This window comes from Atta cephalotes, assembly GCF_000143395.1.
Source record: "Atta cephalotes unplaced genomic scaffold scaffold00012, whole genome shotgun sequence".
In the NCBI taxonomy this organism is placed as follows: domain Eukaryota; kingdom Metazoa; phylum Arthropoda; class Insecta; order Hymenoptera; family Formicidae; genus Atta; species Atta cephalotes.
Window position 1 is genome coordinate 5,444,079 of NW_012130076.1, and position 25,130 is coordinate 5,469,208.

The 25,130-nt window shown below is 32.4% G+C and overlaps 3 protein-coding genes across 3 annotated transcripts; 2 read left to right on the forward strand and 1 right to left on the reverse strand.

Annotated features, from left to right (window-relative positions):
- The first annotated feature begins 224 nt into the window (after positions 1-224).
- On the forward strand, positions 225-18,516 carry LOC105617370 (dynein heavy chain 7, axonemal-like). Its single transcript, XM_012198930.1, is given in 49 exon segments — positions 225-568; positions 816-1,227; positions 1,482-1,627; positions 1,713-1,866; positions 1,964-2,110; positions 2,202-2,396; positions 2,582-2,958; positions 3,036-3,257; positions 3,424-3,721; positions 3,944-4,291; positions 4,352-4,617; positions 4,797-4,950; positions 5,049-5,275; positions 5,342-5,543; positions 5,614-5,848; positions 5,932-6,047; positions 6,169-6,447; positions 6,754-7,011; positions 7,093-7,377; positions 7,444-7,692; positions 7,803-8,148; positions 8,233-8,402; positions 8,481-8,612; positions 8,688-8,909; positions 9,033-9,484; positions 9,871-10,065; positions 10,197-10,344; positions 10,429-10,662; positions 10,724-10,896; positions 10,990-11,299; positions 11,444-11,689; positions 11,759-11,988; positions 12,046-12,265; positions 12,481-12,669; positions 12,790-13,164; positions 13,313-13,485; positions 13,599-13,844; positions 13,902-14,189; positions 14,457-14,648; positions 14,723-14,949; positions 15,029-15,402; positions 15,466-15,646; positions 15,727-15,915; positions 15,971-16,568; positions 16,633-16,843; positions 17,312-17,546; positions 17,712-17,863; positions 17,944-18,225; positions 18,310-18,516. Coding segments are annotated over 49 exon segments (12,111 nt in total).
- Positions 18,517-18,783: 267 nt separating this feature from the next.
- Positions 18,784-20,473, reverse strand: LOC105617300 (IQ domain-containing protein D-like). Its single transcript, XM_012198866.1, has 6 exons — positions 20,390-20,473; positions 19,755-19,932; positions 19,534-19,669; positions 19,302-19,451; positions 19,057-19,186; positions 18,784-18,975 (listed from the first exon to the last, which is right to left on the reverse strand). The coding sequence occupies exons 1-6, from the start codon at positions 20,471-20,473 to the stop codon at positions 18,784-18,786; spliced, it is 870 nt and encodes a 289-aa protein (XP_012054256.1).
- A 2,251-nt stretch (positions 20,474-22,724) lies between these two features.
- Positions 22,725-24,526, forward strand: LOC105617301 (RILP-like protein homolog). The gene is made up of 6 exons (XM_012198867.1): positions 22,725-23,036; positions 23,140-23,284; positions 23,427-23,554; positions 23,790-24,160; positions 24,229-24,327; positions 24,403-24,526. Exons 1-6 carry the CDS (start codon positions 22,725-22,727, stop codon positions 24,524-24,526), a joined length of 1,179 nt encoding a protein of 392 aa, XP_012054257.1.
- The last annotated feature ends 604 nt before the right edge of the window (positions 24,527-25,130 follow it).

Genomic DNA, 25,130 nt, shown 5'->3' on the forward strand with positions numbered 1-25,130 from the left:
TTATGTATGTACGATTGACATGGATTGACGTAACATGTTATTGTGACTGCTATGGTAACGTAACCCTTATAAAGCGAGTAAAATGGTAAGTTGTACTGTAAAGGAAGAGGTTGAGTGATTTTTTTTTATGATTTTCTGTTCAAATCACGTACACACTTAATGTCTAAAATTTACATTAGTGGGACAATTCTGATAAAAAGAAAGTAAAAGTTTGGAATTACACGATGGAGAACCTGAGTTGTGAACAAGAAAAAGATAGAAGTCAAAGAAAGGAAGAAATTATAGAGCAAGATAAAAGCGATGAAGGAATTGACATTTATAAATCGGAATCATGCACAGAATTGACAAAGCAAAGCGAGGAGTTAGGAAATTCATCATTCGTTAGGAAATCTCGTAAAAAACATTGCGATTGGATAAAATCCACTTCCCACATGTATTGCCCAAATACTAAGCTTTCTAAAAGTTATCACGTGCATCGGAAGACATATGATCGTTTAAAAAAATATATTAAAGATGAACCGGAGATTTTCAATTTGCCACAAAAATGTGAAGCTTCGTCTTCAAAAAGGTAAGCTACTAGCAGTTGATAAAATATTGTTTGTTTCTTGCAAATAACATTATAAATACGTTATAATGCTTGATTACGTATTTCTATTTTCTGTATAAAATATATATCAAATTTTGTCAAAAAAAATTATTAAATAAATTTAAAGCAGCACCATGGCACTAAAGAAAAAGCAAAAAATATCTTCCAAAGATGATTATTATATGTCACTATGTCAGAAGAGATCTGAATTTCGAATGCATCTGATCAGGAAGATCAAAGGACCGATGAGATACAACGAAATATGTCGCGAAGACAAGATAGAAATTTGTAGTGACTATGCAAAGGAATGTATGATTTTAGATGATAACGTTTGCGGACAAACAACAGCAACTTTGAACGACATCGATATTGATGACATTTGGCTTACGGAAGAAGACAAGAATCTCTTAAGGTATTACTACTACCTTCTTCATGAAGTTGACGCCACTCATGCAGGTACCTTAGATTCTGACACGTTAAAGAAGATAACGAGCATGGTGTCCGCTGAATGGCAGAAGAAATACAACAAATGCTTCAATCAAATGATTAGAGAATTACAAAGTGACTATGTTACGAACATGAAAAAATCTATCGTTGACTTTGTGCTGCAGGAACCCTTCGAGGAGGCGCTCTTTGCTCCGGTAAGTATTATCGCATAAAGAAGCATTGCTGGTCTCGCGCTATGACGTCACTGCGTTTATCTTAGTGCCGAGACACTACTCTCCAAATGTCTACAATGATATAGGTATATGAGAAAGTATTATTTCACGGGCAGTAAAAATTTTGAATGCCTGATGTTGGGTTCAACATGCCCTTTTGTCAATAATCCTATACGGTCGCTGGTCTTTACACTCGATTGCTTTTTGCGATTACACATTCCGATTACACATTGCAGCCGTTGCTCTCCCGAGAAATCACCGAATTGTCGCCGGAGTACTGTATTAAATATAAACAAAGAAGAGCAAAATTGGAGAAGAGATCGATTATGCTGTATCACCCGTGCATACGCAAAACTTTAGATTACTGGTATCGTGAATATGGGTTAGTAAACTGAAATGGCATATAGCATCAGAATATTGTTATACATGAAATGATTTTTGGTCCAGTATAATCTCGTAATTCATAGAAAGGCCAGACAAATAGACATACGAGAGCTGACATCGTACAGACAATCGTACGATCTTTCAAAATTTGATTATGAATTCTTAAGACTTCTTAAAGATACGAGCGACGATCTTCTCAAACGATGGTTGCCAAGGATCTGCAATATTTTACTTATAGTAAGAAATTCGCTGTTACTTACTTAAGCCTTAAACGGTAGAAACACTTCTTATAGATATTAATTCGTACCTATTATCAAAATCTCTACATCAATAGGCTTCGAAGAAAGGAACTCTACCATCTGTAAATAATCCGCAATATAATAGATTCTTTAATTGTCTTGCCTACGTCATGGAAGATCAACTACGAAATTTGTGCTTACGTTCGATGGAAGACTATATTAATTATCTCAAGGACGTTGGTGTAAGTATAATTTTTAGATTAGTGCCGGATTAAAAATTTATTTTTAATGCATATTTCGATCCAATACACTAAATAAAATTATTTTAAGCAGTATACAAATTGTGGCTTTAATATAAACGTTGTGGTACGAAATACATCTATCGTTTTTGAGCCTACATTCAAAGCATTTGCAAACGGCCTTTCAATGTTGCTAAATTCTCTTTATGATGCTGTAACAATATTACCACGAGCGGAAGTAAAACTCAAATGGATTTATCCGGATAGTAGTTCCGTTGAATTGCTCAAGGTACACACATAATAATGAATGAGTTAAAAATATCATATAATGTTTAAATAAAATTATTAAATAATTACCAAAAGTATCATTTCCAATAATTATTTGATCATTATCAATATAATGATTAAAAATTATTAATAAAGTTATATTATAATTATTAAATATAATTATTAAATTTCTACCTGCTTTCGCAGCCAATGATTTCTTCAGACCTTCTTGAGCAACATACGAACGTCATATCAAATTTAATTGAACAATATAAAACTGATCCGGAAATGCAGTTGCATGAGTTCGATAAATATATGAGCTTAATAAATAATAAGGACATCAATTACATTCGAGACTTTCTAAAGACCCAACCATCTAATCCGTATCAGCAATATTGTGAACTTGTTGATTATTATGATCGATTGAGCAAGAATATTCCACTAGAATTTTATTGGACATCTTTTACTGATCTCTTTAATGTTCGCAGACATTATATTATAGGACATCTCGCTTCTACAGCTGCTCATCTCAAAGGTGAATTAATTTCAAGAATGATCGCTGATTATCAACAAAAAGTTCGAATGTACGTTTTTCGCAAATTTGATTTAACGACTAAAAATTATGACAATAATTTATCATCTAATAATTTTTAATTATTAGTATAGGAGATATTTATCAAAACATCGCAGATCGAGCGTTAAGTATACCGCCAAATACGTCAGAACTTATAAAATTGCAGGCTTTTATACATAAATCTGAAACGGAGACTGTTTTTGAATTAGAAACTCGATTACGAGAAGTAATGAAATATATAATATTTTTATCAGATTATCACCATTTAACACCTGTTGAATTAAAGAACAATAATTTTGTTTTTCATTGGTAAGCGTATTTTAATTATATTAATTTAATTTGCAATAAAATTTGTTTTATGATTATATATAAAAGAATTGTTTCACTTATGACATAATTACATATAAAGGAAAAAAAGTTTAATTACATCTAGAAATTTTGAATAATGTAAATAATTGAATTCTCATATATTCAGGTATCACACAATACCTGAAATTTTCGAAAAACATCGAGAAATAGTTGCAAGTAAAACGGGCGAATATCAAGCAACACTTAAAGCCAGAATCGAGAAATTTGAACAGGATCTTCAGATTTATGCGAAATATTGCAACGAGTTGCAATATTGGGGCAACGTTGAGGAGATACAACGATACAAAAAGAAAGCTACGAGTCTCGATCAAAAATTGATTGCTGCTATAGATTTAATTTTAAAATTCAACGATGAAGAAAAGTTATTCGGATGGGAAATGTCAAAGTATCCCTTAAGAAAAAAGGTAATACAAAAAGATAGAATTTTATTGATTCATATTTATCAGCACATATATTTTGAAGCAATCTAGTGATACAAATAAATTATAGAAATATATAGAAATTAATCATAAGGTCAAAGCTTTTATAGTTTTAAAATATAAAAAATTCGGCGTTTTATATCTATATTTTTTATCTCATGTTATTTTTTATGCGGAAGGAATAATATTATTTTTATTGGTAATTAGATAGCTGATAAGTTGGCACCCTACAAAAAATTCTATGACATTGCCTGTGAATTTTTAACTAATTATGAAAATTGGACTGAAGCTATGATAGGCTCATATGATCCCGAAATAATTGAATCTGAAACGGTCAATGCATATCGTTTATTATACAAGTTGGAAAAAACTTTTCAAGAACCTGCAGTGAAAAAGTTAGCAGAAATCGTAAGAATAAAAATCGAAGATTTTAAAGAGCATATACCGGTGATATTGACTCTCGGGAATCCTACTCTGAAAAGTCGCCATTGGGAACAGATTTCGGAAATTGTTGGGTTTCCGATAAAAGTCGATCAATACATGACGTTGGCCAAGGTAAAAGCGAACCTAACTAGTTTGTCATTGGCTACTGATCATAATCGTATTTATCCGTAGATTCTCGACTACGGTCTAGGCGATTATGTCGTGAAATTTGATATAATATCTGAGTCGGCTACTAAAGAGGGTAATTTGGAGAGGGCTTTATTCAAAATGTATTCGGATTGGACGGATATCGCTTTTACTGTCAATCTTTATCGTGAAACTGGTACATATGTTATTGCCAGTGTAGAAGAGATACAGCTATTGCTCGACGATCATCTAACAAAAGCCCAAACGATGAAGAATTCTCTTTACATAAAGCCATTTGAAAAAGAAACTCTGTAGGTTTACAAAATTTGTATAACTGTTTTATACAGAGAAAGAGAGAAAGAGAGAAAGAGAGAGAGGAGGGGGGGGGGAGAGAAAGATTTAATTTCCTTTAGTTTAATTACTACTTTAATTGTCAAATAAAGTTCATGATCATTTATCATTCTATGCTATTATCTTATTATTTTATCAGAGAATGGGAAGCCAAGTTACTTTTGTTACAAGATATTTTGGATTATTGGCTCGAAGTTCAAGCAACGTGGATGTATCTTGAACCAATCTTCTCATCGCCCGATATACAGCAACAGATGCCAGAAGAAAGTCGACGATTTACCGCCGTAGATAAAGTTCGTAATTATTCATAATGTAAATTACCTCGTTATATGCAAAATATACATATATATAAATTTATAATAAATTCAAATTTAAATGATGTGTAAAATAGATCTGGAGAGAACTTATGGCAATCGTCGCGATTGCTCCAGCAGTTATGATCGTTGTTGATATCGACAAGATGCTGGATCGCTTGAAAAAATGTACTACTTTGCTTGAATTAGTGCAGAAAGGACTTGCCGCTTATCTAGAGAAAAAGAGACTCTTCTTTCCGCGATTTTTCTTTCTGTCTAACGATGAACTTCTAGAAATTTTATCTGAGACAAAAGATCCCACGCGGTATATATGCCTTATTATGCAGATTATTATATATATTCAATTCGTAATTGTTTATTTTAATTATAGAGTGCAACCACATTTGAAAAAGTGTTTCGAGGGTATTGAAAAATTGAGCTTTACCGAAGTCATGGAGGCCATAGCTATGATGTCATCTGAAGAGGAGATGATTATTTTCGAGGATATAATCGATACGACTATTGCGCGAGGACAAGTGGAAAAATGGCTCCTTGAACTTGAAAAGGATATGAAAAAAAGCGTCAGGGCTCAGGTTAATTGAAATAGAACAAGAAAATCTTACATTAAATCATTAAATATATTGATTCGATTTTTTTCTTCAGGTGATACGAGCTAAAAATGCCTTTCCGACTAAAGCTAGAAGCCAATGGGCCCTGGAATGGCCGGGGCAGACTGTTCTCTGTGTTAGTAAACTATACTGGACGGCAGATATTACTGATAAGCTTTCGAAGAATTCCAAAAATTTAAGAGATTATATAGAAACGTGCACATACGAACTTAATGAAATTGTCAAGCTCGTTCGCGGTAAATTATCATCGCAGAATCGAACGACTTTAGGTCAGTATTTTGTTTGGCAAGAATTAAGTATCCCAGTTATTACGATTCAGAAATTACTCTTTTCTTCTTATTTTTATTTGCAGAAGCTGTAGTAACATTAGATGTTCACAGTCGTGATGTGCTGGTGCAATTATGCGAGCAAAATGTAAATCAAATCACAGATTTTAAGTGGCTTTGTCAACTGAGATATTATTGGATAGTGAGTATATTTAAATACGCAGTCATTCTTTTCAGTTTATTTATAATTTACATTTACATTTGTTATCGTATAATATATATTCAGTGTCGCCAGTATGAAAATATATACTTTTGTTCTATAGGACGACAACTTGTATATAATGATGATAAATTCTGAGCTAATCTATGCATATGAATACTTGGGCAATACGTCACGATTAGTGATCACACCACTCACTGATCGATGCTATCGTACCTTGTTCGGTGCTCTCAACCAGCATCTCGGCGGCGCTCCGGAAGGACCTGCTGGGACAGGAAAAACTGAAACTACCAAAGATCTGGCAAAGGCAGTTGCCAAGCAATGTGTCGTATTCAATTGCTCGGAAGGGCTAGACTATATCGCTCTAGGAAAATTTTTCAAAGTACAAACTGGAAACATTTAATTTAACAGCTTACAGATACACAAAAACAATTATACAGAATGTCCCATTTTAATCAATTCAATTAATTTTTTCCGAAATTATTGATATACAAAAAATGTTTCATCATCAATAATTTCATAGATAATTAATTGAATTGATTAAAATGGGACGTTCTGTTTTTTATCAAGCTGAAATTTAAAAAAATTTTTTTTGTTTGAGTAATATAAGCATCAAAAATAATCTGTCGTTTTTATAAATTATAAAAAATTATTTCTTATTCTAAATATGTATTAAATAATTCAACAGGGATTAGCCTGTACAGGTGCATGGTCTTGTTTCGATGAATTCAACCGCATTGATCTAGAAGTCTTATCAGTAGTGGCGCAGCTAATATTAACTATTCAACGAGCTATACAGGCAGGGAAGAAGATGTTAATATTCGAGGAAACAGAGTTAACACTTGATCGTACCTGCGCGATATTCACCACAATGAATCCGGGATACGCTGGCAGAACGGAATTGCCAGATAATTTGAAAGCTTTATTTCGACCAGTGGCTATGATGGTGAGATTAAATCTGCGTTTTGAAAAAAATATGCTTTATTTTCTTTTACAATTATATTGTATTTTTAAAAATATTTAATAGGTACCGGATTACGCTTTAATAGCAGAAAACATTTTGTATTCATATGGATTTTACAACGCGAGACCTTTGTCTGTTAAAATAGTTATGGCTTATAAATTATGCTCAGAGCAACTGTCTAGCCAGAAACATTATGATTACGGTATGCGAGCAGTAAAGACTGTCCTAATAGCGGCAGGACATTTGAAATTGAAATATCCAGAAGAAAACGAGGACATTTTAATCTTGCGTAGTATAAAGGATGTGAATTTGCCCAAGTTTCTTAATGAAGATATACCGTTGTTTCACGTGTGTCTATATACATTACACATGCTCAAAGAAAGGGAATAAATCATCAAGAATATATCATTTTAGGGTATTATCTCGGATCTTTTTCCAAACGTGCAACTTCCTGAACCGAACTATGTGTACTTAAATACATCCGCACATAAAGCATGCGCCGCTGCAAATATCCAGTGCGTTCCTGCGTTTCTAGAGAAAATTCAGCAAATATACGAAATGATGTTAGTCAGACATGGATTTATGATCGTCGGATATTCCTTCGGTGGCAAGACTACGGCCTACAGAATGCTGGCAGACGCACTCGAAATTTGCGAAGAAAATGTAAATGTTCCTAACACATTAAGTATTACTTCAGTTCCAACACATCAAAAAATGATAGCAGTTTATAATGATTAAATCAAATGATTAAATTTAATGTTAATTTTAAATAGAATTGGATAAACGAACGCAAAGTAGAGATAACGGTGATCAATCCAAAGGCAATAACTCTTGGACAATTGTATGGGCAATTCGATCCAGCGTCTCACGAATGGTACGACGGTATTCTGGCTATTAGCTATCGAGCTTTTGCAACTTCGTTAAACGACAATCGAAAGTGGTTAGTCTTTGATGGTCCAATAGACGCGGTATGGATAGAAAGTATGAATACTGTTCTTGACGACAACAAAAAGTTGTGTTTGATGAGCGGAGAGATCATTCAATTAGCGCCGACGACTAACTTGATATTCGAGCCATTAGATCTAGCAGTTGCTTCACCGGCCACGGTATCTCGTTGCGGTAAATTGGATCTTTAATGGGATCTTTTGATAATAAGCAAGCTTGAAATCTGGAATTAGATGATCAACGAATTGTTCAAAACAGGAATGATTTATATGGAGCCTGATGCATTAGGATGGGAGCCTATATTAAATTCTTGGATAGCCAAATTGCCAGAAGTGATAGATGAATGGCTACGAGTCTTTCTGTACGAATCACTATTCCTCAGGTTTTGTAAACCTCTTTTTCATCTATTACGCCGATGCAACGTAAAGGTAGAAGATTTATTTTTGATAAAAATAAAATTACGTATTATAAGTATTGTTCATACACTTGTATTTATTACTTCGCAGGAAATATGTCCGATGCCCGATTCAAACCTTTTACGATCTATTACTTATCTCATGGATTGTTTCATGGATGACTATTATAATGAAGAAATAGTACAATATTTAAGCGAACTTGATCTTCGAGCACAGCTAGAAGTCGGGATCAGATAATCAAATAGTTAATAAAATGTTGTAAGTCATAATGAATTAATTTTATAAATATTTATATAGGGTTCGTTTTTCTTTTCGTGCATCTGGGCAATGGGCGGCACTTTGGAAGCCAAGTATAAAGAATCATTTAGTATTTTATTTCATGGGCTTTTGGAGAAAGAATTTCCTCGGATGTTAATGGACACATATCAGTTACAAGAACCGGTTCTACCACCTTTAAAACCCTATATATTTATTATGCCAAAGCATAATCTGGTATTTGATTACAGATTTATTAAAGAGGTAAACTTGCAAAAATTTATTTATTTAATTTTGATATCTAGATAAAAAATATTTTTATCTTTTAAGAAGATGTTTTATTTCGCTAAATTTCTTGCTAAATTTGTGTTATTCTTTTTTCATTAGGGCAAAGGAAAGTGGAAATTATGGTCGGACGAGCTATTACTGGCGCCCCCGATTCCCCGTGACATCCCTGTCAATCAAATAATTGTGCCAACCATAGAAACAATACGGTACACGGCACTCTTTCAGATGTTGGTACAACATGAGAAGCCGGTACTCTTTGTAGGTCCAACAGGCACCGGAAAGTCGGTATACATAATCGACTTCCTATTGAAGAAGAACAATGCTGAAGTGAATAAGCCGTTGCTGATTAATTTTTCCGCGCAAACCACTGCTAACCAGACGCAAGATATTATTATGAGTAAATTAGATCGCAGGCGAAAGGGCGTTTATGGGGCTCCTATAGGGAAACGATGGATTGTCTTCGTCGATGACGTTTCAATGCCACTGAAAGAGATGTTTGGGGCACAACCGCCCATAGAATTATTACGGCAATGGTTGGATCACTGGCAATGGTAAATCCTGAAGTGTTTGTCACTTAAGATAAATATCCCAGTGACCGGATATGTACCTATATCTGAACACTTACACAAGATTTATTATTATTAAATAAATTTTTCTTATAATACAATATTATAATCTAATTATAGATATATAAAGATTATTTTAAATAACATTTGAGATTAATAATAATATAAACAAATACAGTTTTGTATAAATGTCCGGATATAAGTATATGTCTGGTCACTTCTGGAACGTTTACTTTATTGACATTATCTGATTTTTTAATTTTAATTTATAATTTTATAATAAAGTTATTACATATTTGAATATTGCTTAAATAGTGTTAAATTTCATTTTAATAAAATATTCGTAATTTTTATTAATTTCTTATTGGCAGGTATGATAGAAGAGAAGCAACGTTAATAAAATTGATTGAGATCCAATTAATGTGTGCTATGTCTCCGCCAATCGTAGGCAAAGATGTTACGCCGCGATTCAAACGACACTTTTTCGTTTTGGCAATATCTGAATTCCAGGATGACGTTATGATTGCAATATTTAGTAAGATTGTTCTGTGGCATCTCGATACAAGGTCTATAAATTAAAAAATATTTAAGATTTATAAAAATATTCACAAAGTATATTTTAAATTTATTCCGAGTAAATATCTTATTTTATGAAAATCTATAATGAATGTAGTATATATTTTTTTGCATATTGTAGGGGTTTTAGTAAAGAATTTGATCCATGCATTGATCAAATTGTTTTAGCAACGCTAGATATATATAAAGAGAGCTTGCTCAGTCTGCTACCGACACCTGCGAAATGTCATTACATGTTTAATCTTCGAGATTTTTCCAGAGTTATTCAGGTTATCTAACATTGTTTTATTATTCAATTTATTATTACTAATATTTTCGAGAAAATTTCTTCATTAATTGCAATTATTACGCAGGGAGTGCTTTTATCAGTTCCAGAAACTATGCCTGCACTATCAAATATGAAACGATTATGGGTTCACGAGATACTTCGTGTATTTGGAGATCGTTCCGTTGACGAAACTGATGTCAATTGGCTGATACAGCAAATAAGTGTAACACTGAAGAAACGTATGGAAGTCTCGTTAGACAATCTCTTCGAAGATCTACTTCCACAGGATATAAAAAAGTAAAATTTTATTCTTCCATTAGCTAGAAAAGTTAAAAAAGAAAATTGTGCTTTGACTTTTCACATTTTTACGTTTTCTGTAGATCACCATAAATGAATTACGAAATTTGATATATTGCGATTTTGTCGATGCTAAGGTAGACGTTCGTTTGTATCAAGAAGTTAGCGATTTAGAACAATTACGAGAGATCGTGGAAACATATGTTTCTGAGTATAATTCAATGACAAGGAAGCCTATGAATCTAGTGTTGTTCCGGTAAATCTGTTTTATATTTGATAAATGTAATATTTGTAGTTAACATTCAATCTTATGCTATATCTTTCTATTATGCTATATTCTAATATGAAGATTCGCAATCGAACATCTATCGAGGATAGCTCGTATCATTAAGCAACCACGAAGTCATGCTCTCCTCGTTGGAGTCGGTGGATCTGGAAGGCAATCTTTAACCAGATTGGCGTCACACATTTGCGACTACGACGTGTTTCAAGTTGAACTTACACAACAATATGGCCAGCATGAATGGCACGAGGATATTAAAATTATTTTGAGGAAAGTCACTGCTACCGAATTGCATTCGACTTTTCTCTTCAGCGATACGCAGATTAAAGAAGAGACCTTCTTGGAAGATATCAGCAATATGCTTAATTCAGGAGAAGTAAATAACATATCGATTTATTATTTATCTTTATTATTTATCTTTATTATTTATCTTTATTCGTTATTTTGTTTATGTATATCTTTTTGCTCGTTAAAAAACATTTAACAACGTGAAAAAAATTCAATTTTGATCTTTATTTAGGTGCCTAATATATTCGCGGCTGATGAGAAGGCCGAAATATGCGAGAAGATGAGAATAATTGATCGACAACGAGAAGAAACATTACAAACAGATGGTAGCCCTGCGGCGCTTTTTAATCTATTCATACAAATCTGTCGTGATCAATTACATATTGTTGTCACTATGTCTCCTATCGGTGACGCTTTTAGAAATCGAATTAGGAAATTTCCGGCTTTAGTTAATTGTTGCACCATAGATTGGCTTCAGGTATTAAAATAAAATCAGTGTTGTTTAAAAAAAAAATAATGTTATATCCTTAATATCATCGCGTTTAAGCCATGGCCTAAAGATGCGTTGTCTGCTGTCGCGACGAAATTCTTGGCTCCTGTTGAACTTACTGATCACGAAAGAAGTGTCGGTATTGATATGTGTCAATTTTTTCATGTATCCACTCAAAATTTAAGTGACGAATTCTTAATTCGTTTGAATAGACGCAATTATGTGACGCCTACATCTTATCTCGAAATGATCAAGACTTTTCAGACTTTACTCGATAAAAAGCGTGGGTAAGTAAACTTCGTTAAGCTTCATAATTTTCCGTTTAATTTTTTATAATGTTACAGAGAAGTGCTGCACACTAAGACTCGATATGAAGGTGGATTAGGACAATTGGATAGCACACAACATCAAGTAACAGAGATGCAGAATATATTGAAGCTATTGCAACCAAAATTGATTGCAGCTACGCAGGAAATCCAGGGAATGTTGATAGCCATTGAGAAAGAAAGTCAGGAAGTCACTGAGTTTGAGAAAGTAGTCAAAATCGACGAAGCTGCGGCTGAAGTAAGATCATAGAATCCCTATTTGATTACTGACATATTATTTTGTGCTAACAATATAATACAATATTTTATTTTATTATTATATATTATTTAATATTTTAATGAAAAATTAAATATTAATACATTATATTGTTAGAACAATAATATATTATTGACATTAAACATGAAACACAAGTTTAACGAAACTATACTCCTATATAAGTTATTATCATATAGATAGTCGCGAATGAAGCAGCTGTGATAAGAGCTGATTGTGATGCTGATTTAGCTGCAGCTATGCCTATCTTAAATCGAGCCCAAGCAGCGTTAGATACATTAACATTGGCAGATATTGCAATAGTGAAAGCAATGAAGCATCCGCCTTATGGTGTGAGGCTTATCGTGGAAAGTGTTTGCGTCCTTAAGGTACAAGACAATTGTGCAATGAACAGTATATTGCTATTCGCAAAAAATCTGGCATAATAATGATTCAGATTTTTTATTTTATTACTTATACATTGTTGCAATTTCAATGAATTATTATAGCAAATAAAGCCAGAGAAAGTACTGACAAAGGAGGGTATACAAATTGAAGATTTCTGGAAGCCCGCCTTAAGAATGCTCAGCGATGTTAAATTTTTAGACTCGCTACTTCAGTTTGATAAGGATAACATACCGGATAAAGTAATCGAAACAATACGGAAAGAGTATCTGACCAATCCGGACTTTGATCCGGAGAAAGTCAAAAAGGTGTCAACGGCTTGCGAAGGATTATGCCGTTGGGTCATTGCAATGTCCGAGTACGATATAATCGCAAAAATCGTCGCTCCTAAGAGACGAGCCCTTGCGCAAGCTGAAGCTGTATATCATAGTGCTATAGAAAAATTAAATATGAAGAGAGAACAATTGCGTCAAGTACAGGTACGTATTGCGAACATCAACAAAAGTAATACAAAATGATAATCAAATTCAATTTCTAAAAAAGTAATAGTACATTTATATATGAAAAAATAATAGTACATTTATATATGAATTTAATATTTAACAAATTTTAAAAATCTACTATTAGAAAAAATTGTTGGATCTTCAAGAAGCTTTAAACAAAAAGAAGACGGAGTTTCAAATAATGTTAGATCAGGTGGCGGATTGTGAGATGAAATTGAAGCGAGCCGAAGATCTCATCGGAGGATTAGGCGGAGAATATGCACGATGGTCCCAAACTGCTAAGGATCTAGGCGATAAGTAAGAACTTGTTGAAATGGATCTTTATTTATAATTATTGCAAATTTTCTTTTAATTATTGTGAATGTATTATGGTAAATTCACATTAATTTGATTTTTTCTACTTTCTGTAGATATTATCGGCTAACGGGAGATGTGCTAATTGCTTCCGGTGTAGTGGCTTACTTAGGTCCATTCACTATGCCGTTTCGCGTGCAGCAGATAAACGAATGGGTACAATTGTGCACGGATAGGCAAGTAATTTGCAGTTACAATTTCTATCTGCGCGATGTACTTGGCGATCCAGTTTTGATCAGATCATGGAACATCGCCGGATTGCCTGCCGATGTATTTTCCATCGACAATGGAATTATCGTTACGTAAGTAAATGTAATCTCAGTAACATATAATGTTACGTAATGCTAGTATTTTTTTAGAAATGCCAGAAGATGGCCGTTGATGATAGATCCACAAGGCCAAGCTAATAAATGGATAAGAAACATGGAAAAGAAAAATAATATAAGCATTATTCGATTAAATCAACTTGATTATGTCAGGATTTTAGAAAATGCGCTACAATTTGGACAACCAGTGTTGATAGAAAACATAGAAGAAGAGTTAGATGCCATTCTTGAACCGATACTTCTTAAACAGACATTCAGGCATGCTGGTGCATGGTGCATAAAACTAGGCGATGCTGTAATAGAATATAACACTAATTTTAGGTATTCTTGAATTATATGTATACAAACTGCTGCATTTTTAATTTTATATTAACAAAAGCTCATTGATGCAATATATTTTTATTAACAAATTTTATTGCTTATTATATGGCAATATATGGATAGCAAAACGATTACTAATTTTATTTTATTAGAAATAATTTTGTTTTTGTAAATTGTTTCGTCATAGTCATTGATTTAGAGAGAAGAAAATATAATTTAAAAACTTGAGATATTTTTCTACATAATATATTAATCATATTGATACAGGCTTTATATTACGACAAAATTAAGAAATCCTCATTATCTGCCGGAAATAGCTGTAAGAGTAACTCTGCTGAATTTTATGATAACACCGAGCGGTCTAGAAGATCAGTTGCTTGGGATTGTAGTTGCGAGGGAAAGACCCGATTTGGAATCAGAAAAAAATATTTTAATCGTGCAGAGTGCTGAAAACAAAAAGTATATTCTTTAATATACTTTATACTCTTTCTATTTTACACGATTTACTTATATAATTTTTTACTTTATGATAGGATGTTGAAAGAGACAGAAGATAAAATCTTGGAAATACTTTCCGTGGCAAAAGGTAACATTTTAGAAGACGAAGAAGCTATTGACATTTTAATGATGTCTAAAAATTTGAGCGATGACATTCAGGTAAAGCAAGCGGCCACGGAAGTCACGGAAAAATCGATCGATGCTGCGAGATTGCAGTATCAACCTATCGCGGCTTATTCGACTTTACTTTTCTTCACAATAGGTAAATAAATAGTGCAACATCAATAATATCAAGAAAAGTCTTTAAATTAAATGTTTTAACTGAATTAATTTTTTCACAGTATCTCTAGCTAACATAGATCCAATGTATCAATATTCATTGCTGTGGTTTGTGAATCTTTTCAATATGGCTATCGATCATACCGAGCCGACCGATAATATTAAACAACGTCTGAGAGACTTGACCAAATACTTCACATATTCCCTTTACGTCAATATCTGCAGATCTTTATTTGCTAAGGATAAATTATTATTCACGCTACTTCTCGTTTTCAATCTGCGTGAGACTGGCATTACACCAGAAGCCGCAAGCCAATGGTTATTTTTATTAACTGGTGGAATAGGTTTGGAAAACCCATATCCTAATCCTACCGAGTGGCTGCTCGTAAAATATTGGGATGAACTATGCAGATTGGATACTATTAAAGGATTCGAAGTAAATTTTTGTATAATCGATTAGAAAATCGATATTTATAGATTATATTTGTCAATTCCATAGGGCATCAAAGATTCATTCTCCAACGCAATTGACAATTGGAAGAAGATATTCGACTCGAGAGAACCGCAGAAAGAAACTTTCCCAGCGCCATATGACAAATTAAATTTATTCGAACGATTATTAATTTTGCGTTGTATCCGTCCCGATAAAATTATCCCAGCGGTGCAAATGCTCGTGGAAGGTAAAAGACATGTTACAAGCGAGTATCAATCAAATGAATTAAACAGACATCATTGATTACTTCAATTATTCGTATTGTAGAACAAATGGGTCCGCAATACGTAGAAGCACCACCTTTCGACTTAGTATCTTCTTTTGCGGATTCCAACTGTAGTATTCCATTGATATTCGTCTTAACTCCCGGTGCCGATCCGGCGCAAACCTTGTTGACATTTGCCGATGAGCAAGGCTATGGTGCTAACCGTCTTTTCTCTCTGTCTCTTGGCCAAGGTAAGTATTTACTGTATGAAAATTTCGTATAAAACTAATCGTGTCATTGTCTCAGGTCAAGGACCTATAGCGGAGAAATTAATAAGAGACGGTGTGTGGAATGGTAATTGGGTAGTATTGCAAAATTGTCACCTGGCCAAGAGCTGGATGCCGACTTTAGAAAAAATATGCGAGGGTCTGACACCCGATTCGATTCATCCTGACTTCCGACTATGGTTAACCAGTTATCCGGCAGAACATTTTCCTATATCGGTCCTTCAGAACGGTATCAAGATTACGAATGAACCGCCCAAAGGACTCAGGGCCAATATTTTAAGATCCTACAAAAGTGATCCAATCAGTAATATAGAGTTCTTCGAAGGCTGCATTCAAAGCGAATACTTTAAAAAACTACTGTACTCGTTGTGCTTCTTCCATGCTATCGTACAAGAGAGACGGAAATTTGGCCCGATTGGCTGGAACATTCCATACGAATTTAATGAGACAGATCTGAGGATCAGCGCTTTGCAATTGAAGATGTTTTTGGACGATTACAAGGACGTGCAGTTTGATGCTTTGATGTACCTCACGGGTGAATGCAACTATGGAGGTAGAGTTACAGACGAGTGGGATCGTAGAACACTGAATACTATTCTATCAAAATTCTATTGTCCGTGAGTATTAACGAATTGTGTAATTTTAATCAATTAAGAAATTATTACTTATGTCTTTATTTAGGAAACTATTGACTGATGAAATATATTACTTTGACGTATTGTCTACTATTTATTATTGTCCGATTGTTAAAGAATACGAAGCATATGTCGCATACATTAGAAAACTTCCGATAATTACAGAACCAAGTGTATTTGGCATGAATGAAAATGCCGATATACTTAAAGATCAGCGAGAGACAGATCTATTATTCTCTTCATTATTGCTCACTCAGGTAATTTTTATCTAATTTTTAGTGAAAATAATTATATTATGTATCGTATGTATTATAATTATTTTTTTTATTTTATCAAACTTTATTCAGGATCGAACGGTATGTAATCATGATATTATCATAAAAAATAATAGAATTTTAATTTATACTAATCGCTAATAAATTTTATATAATCAATATCATTATATAATATCATTTATATAATCAATAATCAAAAGTATTAAAGATGTATTTTTTATAATTACTTTTTTTTCTTGCTCGATCTCAGGATCTTTGGAAAATTAATGAGGTATGTTATATATCGCTTTTTGAGATTACGATCACGATTTGAGATTACTTACATCATGCGCACGTAATTTTAAATTAATCTTGATTTGATTCTCTCTGAGCTTGAGGTGGAATCTTAAGCTAAATGGACTAAACGACTCGAGTAAAGATAATGAAACATTTTATTATCTTTTCTCCTAGGAAGCTGTTAAATCCGGTTTGAGGCAAACTTCTGATGATGATATAGTTTATGGTGTCGCGGCAGATATCTTGGATAAGCTTCCAAAGGATTATGATCTCATTGCAGCACTTATTAAATATCCTACACTATACAGTCAAAGCATGAACACTGTGTTAGTGCAAGAGATGGATAGGTTTAACAAATTATTAAGCTGTATCAGAAATAGTCTTATTAATGTACAAAAAGCTATTAAAGGTATATATCAGTTTAAAAAAAATTCATACATGTGAAATATTATTAATTAACTTAAACTATCAATCTTTTATATTATTTATATGTATATATAAAAGTATTATGATAAAAATTGAATAAAAAAATTAACGGCACCTTAGAAATTATATTAATATCGCAATACCGCAGGTTTGATTATAATGTCTTTTGAGCTTGAAGATATTTATGGAGCAATCTTGATGAGTAAGTTACCTCTTTTGTGGAAAATAAATTCTTACCCCTCCTTAAAACCTTTGGGCAGTTATATCAATGATTTTCTACAACGTTTAACATTTTTACAAGTAATTATCTGTATATTAGCGTTTTGTTCTTTTTAAGTTAATGATCTTGAACTATTTTGAAACATGAATTTATTTTACAGCAATGGTATGAGGAGGGACCACCCATTACATTCTGGTTGTCTGGATTTTATTTTACGCAAGCGTTTCTAACTGGAACACTGCAAAATTACGCGCGGAAGTATCAGATCCCTATAGACCTTCTTACATTTGATTTCGTAATCCTGAAAGAAACTGTCTTCACGATTAAGCCCGAGGATGGCGTTTACATTTATGGGTTATTTTTGGACGGTGCAAGATTTGATATAAAGAAAATGTGTATAGAGGAGAGCTTTCCCAAAGTACTTTACGATAATGTACCTTTTGTAAGTAAATTTATTCCCCAAGAAAGATATACATGTATTCATAAATCAATGACAAAACTTATCTTTTCGCTATTCCAATTCCAGCTGTGGCTGATACCAATGAAGAAGCAAGATATCGAAGAAAGACCATCGTATGTTTGTCCATTATATAAAACCAGCGAACGCCGTGGGGTATTATCCACTACTGGTCACTCTACGAACTTCGTCATAGCCATACGATTGCCCACGGAAAAGCCATCTGAACACTGGATTATAAGAGGAGTAGCTATGCTTTGTCAACTCAGTGAATAAAATATGCTAATGTAATATCACTTGCTCCTTCCTTCTAGTTTTCCCATTACAGTAGTTTAGATTATGTATCTTAGCATATTCGTAAAATATTATTTTTGATTGCTTTGTTTTCTCGTTCGTAAATTGATGAACTACTTTAATAGCACACTGTATTCTGGGGATGTTATTTGGATGTTCAAAGGATGTACGGAGATCCTGCATCTGAAGGTCTGTGCTATTAGGATAATATCATTTATTTGTTCAAACATAAAATTGATGAATTTTTGTCTATTTTCTTTTTGTTTTTCGTCGTTTTTTTAAAGAAATACGCTCAAAATATGCTTTCCATGTTCTTTGGATAATTTTAGCGGCTCGGTTCCGCCTAAGCAAATCTAGTTGTTTAGTGAAAGCTATCATTAGTGCAATTTCTCGCTCCTTCTTGAATTGAATATACAGTTCTCGTTGCACGACCAGCTGATCCTAATGAAAAAAATTAATGACAGTTCAGAAAAATTATACATATTAAATATATATTAAATGTAAGATTAATATATTACAAACCTCCATTTCTTTAATTTTCCCTTTAATAATTTCATTGTTTTTTGATAATTCTTCTGTTAACGCATGAGACGCACCGATGTCGCAATCATATTTAGCAAGAAGCGCAATATATTGTTGTTCAATGTTTGCACTGAAATATAAAATTAATAAAATTGAACAATCACTTTTTCATATTCCTAGATTTCATATTCCTAACAAATATTCTCTAACTTTTGATCTTTTTATGGAAATTGTTCCACATTTACCATATATCAAAAAGCTTTTTCTCAGATGTTGCATTGAATTCTGTAATATTGTGCAATCTACGCTCTGCTGAATCTATTTCAGACTGTAGTATTTTTCTTCGTGTTTCTTCTCGTTCCCTTACATTCATCATTTCCCGCATTGATTCCTCTCTATAAATAAAATTTGTTAAGAAATTATAATACAACAAAGCGAAATGAATTTTATTTCAATAAATAATACATTTCTCAGTACATTTCTTTTGGTATCTCTACTTCTGACGTTTCCTTGATGCTTTGCATTATTTCTTCCTCGTCATTTACACAGATAACAATATCTCTCAGAAAAATTTCAGAGCTCAAGTTTTGTTCTTCAGACATCTCCTGTAAAGCTGCCATAATAATTGATACTTTAATCTGTGTCCGAAATAATACATATATATTAACAACAATAGAATTTTTCTTCATTAAATTTACCTTCGAGTTCCGCCAAGACTTCCGCTATTTTTGTCCGGCAATCATGCAAATTGATAGCGTGCATGGATTCTACATTGGGAGTTTTCTTCATGTGGGATATAACGAATTTTTTTAAGAGCTCGATGAGATCGATGATCTCTTGAAGCAAAGACGAATCATCGACTCCACATTTTTCAATCTATTAAGTAATAAAGAATGATTCGATCAAGATTATTTTTTACTTATCATTCAATATTCAATTGTATAGAATGAATAATTTTGAAACTGTTTTAATTTTATGAATGCAACATAGATTTTTAGCGCGAAGTTAATGCGTTGTCATATTGATAAAAGTGATTCTTTTTCAGACTCGCCGATTAAAATTACTGAAACTTCGGAAATTCTCTATCTAACAGCCAATCAGTGCGTTTGAAAAGCTTGTGATACAATACACGAAATATAAAGTTTGGAATCGAGTGAAGTTACTGAAATAAATATTAAATAATAAAAATTAAATAATAATTAAATAAGAAAAATTTTGAGAAGTAGAATGAACACTTTTTCAAATAGAAAAACGTAAAAGAAAAAAATTAATATTTGTTAAGAAAACAAAGAAATTCATTCATTTAAATCGAATATAAATTTTGTAAAATTACCGATTCCTTTATCCTATTAGTAAGGCTCGTCAAAAGTTTCTCCATTCGAATTATTGAAATCGTGATATCTTCTTGCTCGCTCATGATGCTTTCTCTCTCTGATGCTCGTTTCTATTAATACGTTTCTATCAACAAGTTTAACTTTATTCTCGGTTCAATTAACTCTTCATCTTTTTTTAATTTTAAGAATAAAAAAAAGATGAAGAGTAAGTTGAATCTAGAAGTTAATCTACATTAGTAGAACGGGCATTAGACTCTTGGACAATTTTATCTCTTTATTCGCAGAATTATCCAGAGTATATATATGATATATCTAACGATCCAACAATACATATACTTCTATGGTTACGATCCTTACATTCCAATGTGCTTTCTATGCAATATCGATGATACGGAGCACTTTTCAACTTTCTGCCACCTGAAATTATAATTCTTTTAACTTAAGACTTTGAGATATCATATATTTTCTAAGAATCTATCGTTAAAATATTCCCAGCAAATAAGAATGGATTGAAATGAATTGAAATGGATTCAGATTTTCAGAAATATTGATTCACGAATGTTAAAATGAACGCTTTTCAATCCTGAATGTATTTTTATTCATTTATAGGAATTGCATGGAGCATATCTCTTTCAATCTAAAAATAATATTAGCTTTTTCTGTGTATTGTGAATACTGTTCAATTCAAAATTTTGGAAATGCAACTTTTCAATTCAATTGCATCCAATTGAATTTAATTAAATCCAATTAAATCCAAAAAAAAATATTCGCTATTTAACGCATTTGGAATTAGAAAAAAATTTCAATCCATTTTAATCCATTCTCGTTTGTTGGGCCATCGCAATTTTTTTCATGCATGAATATATGTATAAATTAAAATGTATGTATATATAAATATTCAAAAACATGTATAATCATATATGAAATATGTCCATATACATGTTCATATATTCTTCTTTCTTTTGTAACATTACTTTTTACAAGTATAATAGAAATAATAATAGTAATGTGAAAAATAATTAAAAGAGTAATTTTCACATTATTTGTTTTAGAAAAAAATCAAGTTTAAAGTAATATAAAAAAATTACTTATGTATAATTATATATAAAATTATGCATAATAATAAATTGTGTATGAACAATTTTTTTATATTTTTCCAAACTTGTTTTTTTCTAAAACGAACAATGCGAAAATTATATCTTATTATTTTTTCACATTATTATTATTTCTATTATACTAAAAAATAATTTTACAAAAGAAAGAGAGTATGAACATGTACCCATACAACATAAAATTTGCAGTATCACTGCAAAATCTTTGCAATATTGCTGTATGTAACGTTGCAACAATATTGCAACAGTGTTGCTGCAACTTTTGTGTAACTTTGTGCTGTAGGAATATGGACATATTTCATATATGATTCTACATGTTTATGTATGTTTATACGTATATATTCATCATGAAAAATTTTTTATAATATTTTATAATTTTATAATTTTTTATAATCATTATTTTCTGTATACATCAGCAATGAGTATAATAATTAAGCTTATTATATTTTATCAGCTTTTCTTGCTATTATGTATCTGTGTGCATGTGCATAATTATATATAAAAGTACATTTATATATAAAAAAAATAAAAATATTATCATTTTTCGCGATCATTGTTTCGCATCATTGTGTAATAGATACTCTAAATTAGAATGTCGATAGGAAAAAATAATTCCTGTATATATACGTTTCATGCTGCTCCGAGAGAAGGCGTTCCTCTCGGTGCTGTAGGCTCGGTGCTGTGCGATGAATCGCATACATGCGCACACACATATATATATATATATATATATATATATACATCGTGAATAATCTCAATCATCTGCTCCGCCGTAACTTCTGTGTGTGCGACCGGAATTTAAACACGTTTTGATAGAATTGCTATGACATCACCGGAGTCCGTTGCACTTCTCGGGCTTATATTCGATCTAAGAAACGACGAGTGCATAATGCGAACGTCCGTCGATGCGTGATTGCGGATTCTGTCGTTTTAACAATTAACGCCACACCTAAGTCACGCAATTTATTTATCACAAACACTACAGGCACGTATATATCTGTGGCGTACGCACCAGAATATTCCGTGTAGCTTGGCTGTGATTATCTGTAACTTTGTCTTGTATGTATACGATTCCCCACCGGAGATCGCACAATCAAGTGTATAGAAACATTAGAAACGTAGGAAGGCGATAATCTCCGGGCGAAACATCTTTATGAGACCTCCTTCTCATAACATTGAGCAGATTTACACGTAGAACGTGCTGCGGCAAAAAGTTGTATTCATGCCGTTTTGTCTGAGAGGTAACGCAACTTGCAAAATGGAAGAATATTCTGTTGCATCTGATGTGTCAGTAGTAGATGTGTACGATATTGCATCGGAGATAGGGAAGGAATGCGAAAAGCTCATAGATCTGTTTGGGGTGGAGTCGGTAACCAATTTAATGCCAAAGGTAATAAACGCTTTAGAGCTACTTGAGAATCTTGCTACTAAGAATGAGCGTGAAAATACTATGGTGCAAGAGCTGAGTGCTAAGATCTCTCAACTTGAGAGCGATAAAATTGGAAAGGCTGAAGATAGGCAACGATTTGAAAAGGTAGTTAATGGTTTAACTTTTATATAACAATCTTAATACGATTTGTAATTCATGATCGTATATTTGATACACAGTTATGTATTGTCAACTTTAATTCTTTTAGGAATTGGAACAAATTGAAGAACACTGGAGACAAGAATCACGTGATTTAGTAGCAATGGTTACTAGATTACAAGAAGAAAATAGACGATTAGCCGAATCTCTACATGAATCACGTAGTGATAGTCAGTACAGCAATAAACAAACAAGTACTAACACCAATTAACCCGTCACTAATCCAATAATTATTAAAAAGTTCTGTTAAACATACAAACATACGTTTGGCAGAACATTGTATAAATTGTATAAAAAAAAACAAAATAATGAAATATCTGTTTCGTTAATTTTTAGCTATCACAGCTAGTCAGGAGGTTGATATAGCAGTTCTACAACATTTGAGGTCTATGATAGATAAACAACGAGAGCAGATCCGTGCTAGAGATCGAGAATTGTCACAAAAAACCACAGAAATTGAAAATGTAAATTGGTATTTATATGTACATATGCACAATTCGATGATTTTTTTTTTAATAGACATAAGATATGTATATTTTTAATATAAATATACATATCTTATGTCTATTATATTTGGAATATATTTCCAAGTACTTTAAAATTATTAAAGATTTAAAGAGAAAATTTTAAAATTATGTTTTAACATGAAAATTCATATGATTTTATAAGCTGTACATAATAATACAACGTGTTGTATAGTTGAGTGCACAAGTGGAGAAACTTACCGTACTGGGACGGGAATTGAAACGTAAACAACGACAAGCGCAAATGCAAGCTCGAGGTTTAGTAGAAGAAAGAGCTGACTTTTTAGCACAACTGCAGGATCAGAATCGGGAACTTATAAATCTTCGAGGAAGGCTTGGCATGGCTAAGAAGGAAAATGAGGATTTGAGTAAATTACAAGGCTGTCCTGATTTGACGAACAAAGTAATTTATGACTTGGATGATCCTGATAGGCCCAGATTCACGACTGCCGAACTAAAAGAAATTTTACACGAGCGAAATGAATTGAAAGCAAGAGTTTCGGATCTCGAAGACGAATTAGAATTATATAGACCAAAACCTGAAATGTAAGTCATTGAATAATAAATAATATATAAATTATATAAAATATTCATATAATTTCATGTTGTTTCAGTCCTGAGGATGACAAAGATGCACCCGTGCAGGGGCCGCTTCCTTATGAACCAGATGATGCACCATGGAAAAAATCCTCTGAATCTGGAATTCGTAAATTGTATGTGTTTATTATTTTCGTTTCTTCATATTTATGTGTAACATGTATCTGAAGTATTTTAAAATTTTATTTTAGCTTCCGAAAAATATTCTCTGAGTCTAGCAGCAGCTTTCTCGGAGGTAGTAGTCCCAGACGAAGTCTTTCTAGTCTTTCAAAAATGGCCCTATCTGGTAACAGTACCTGTGATACATCTATATAATGCTTTTTTAAAAATACGTTGGATAATTTTAAGTAATTAGAACTTGTCGAGGACGACAACCAAGGATGACGTGGCTTAGGACTAGACTTTTTATTTACGTAACAACATTCTCTGACTGCTCGATATACATACAATTTTACATCAGATATTTTAACGTAGAGATAGCAATTCCTATAAGAAAGATAGTTGATATTGCTGAGACCTGGTTCATAATAGATAGATGTGCATGCAATGAGCGAATAGAGGAAATACTAGATTTGTATAAACTTATAATACAACAAAAGAAACTTGTGTGCATGTACATAATTGTATAGATGTAAAAAAAAAGACAATGTGTATTTAGCTGCACGATCTTAGTACATCATAATATTTCTCATTTTTTCCATTTACTCCCTTTAGACAGTGAATTCATTGAAATTAATAGATACGTAGGATATTCGTAATGTATGTAAGAAAAAGATAGTGATCAAATAGAAAAAAATATTATAGTTTTTTCAAAATTAGGTGCGTGTAGTTTGAAATGTACATTGATCTAATTATGTCTAATGTGAAACAGGTCTCGTTTTTTTTTCTATATATATATATATATATATATATATATATA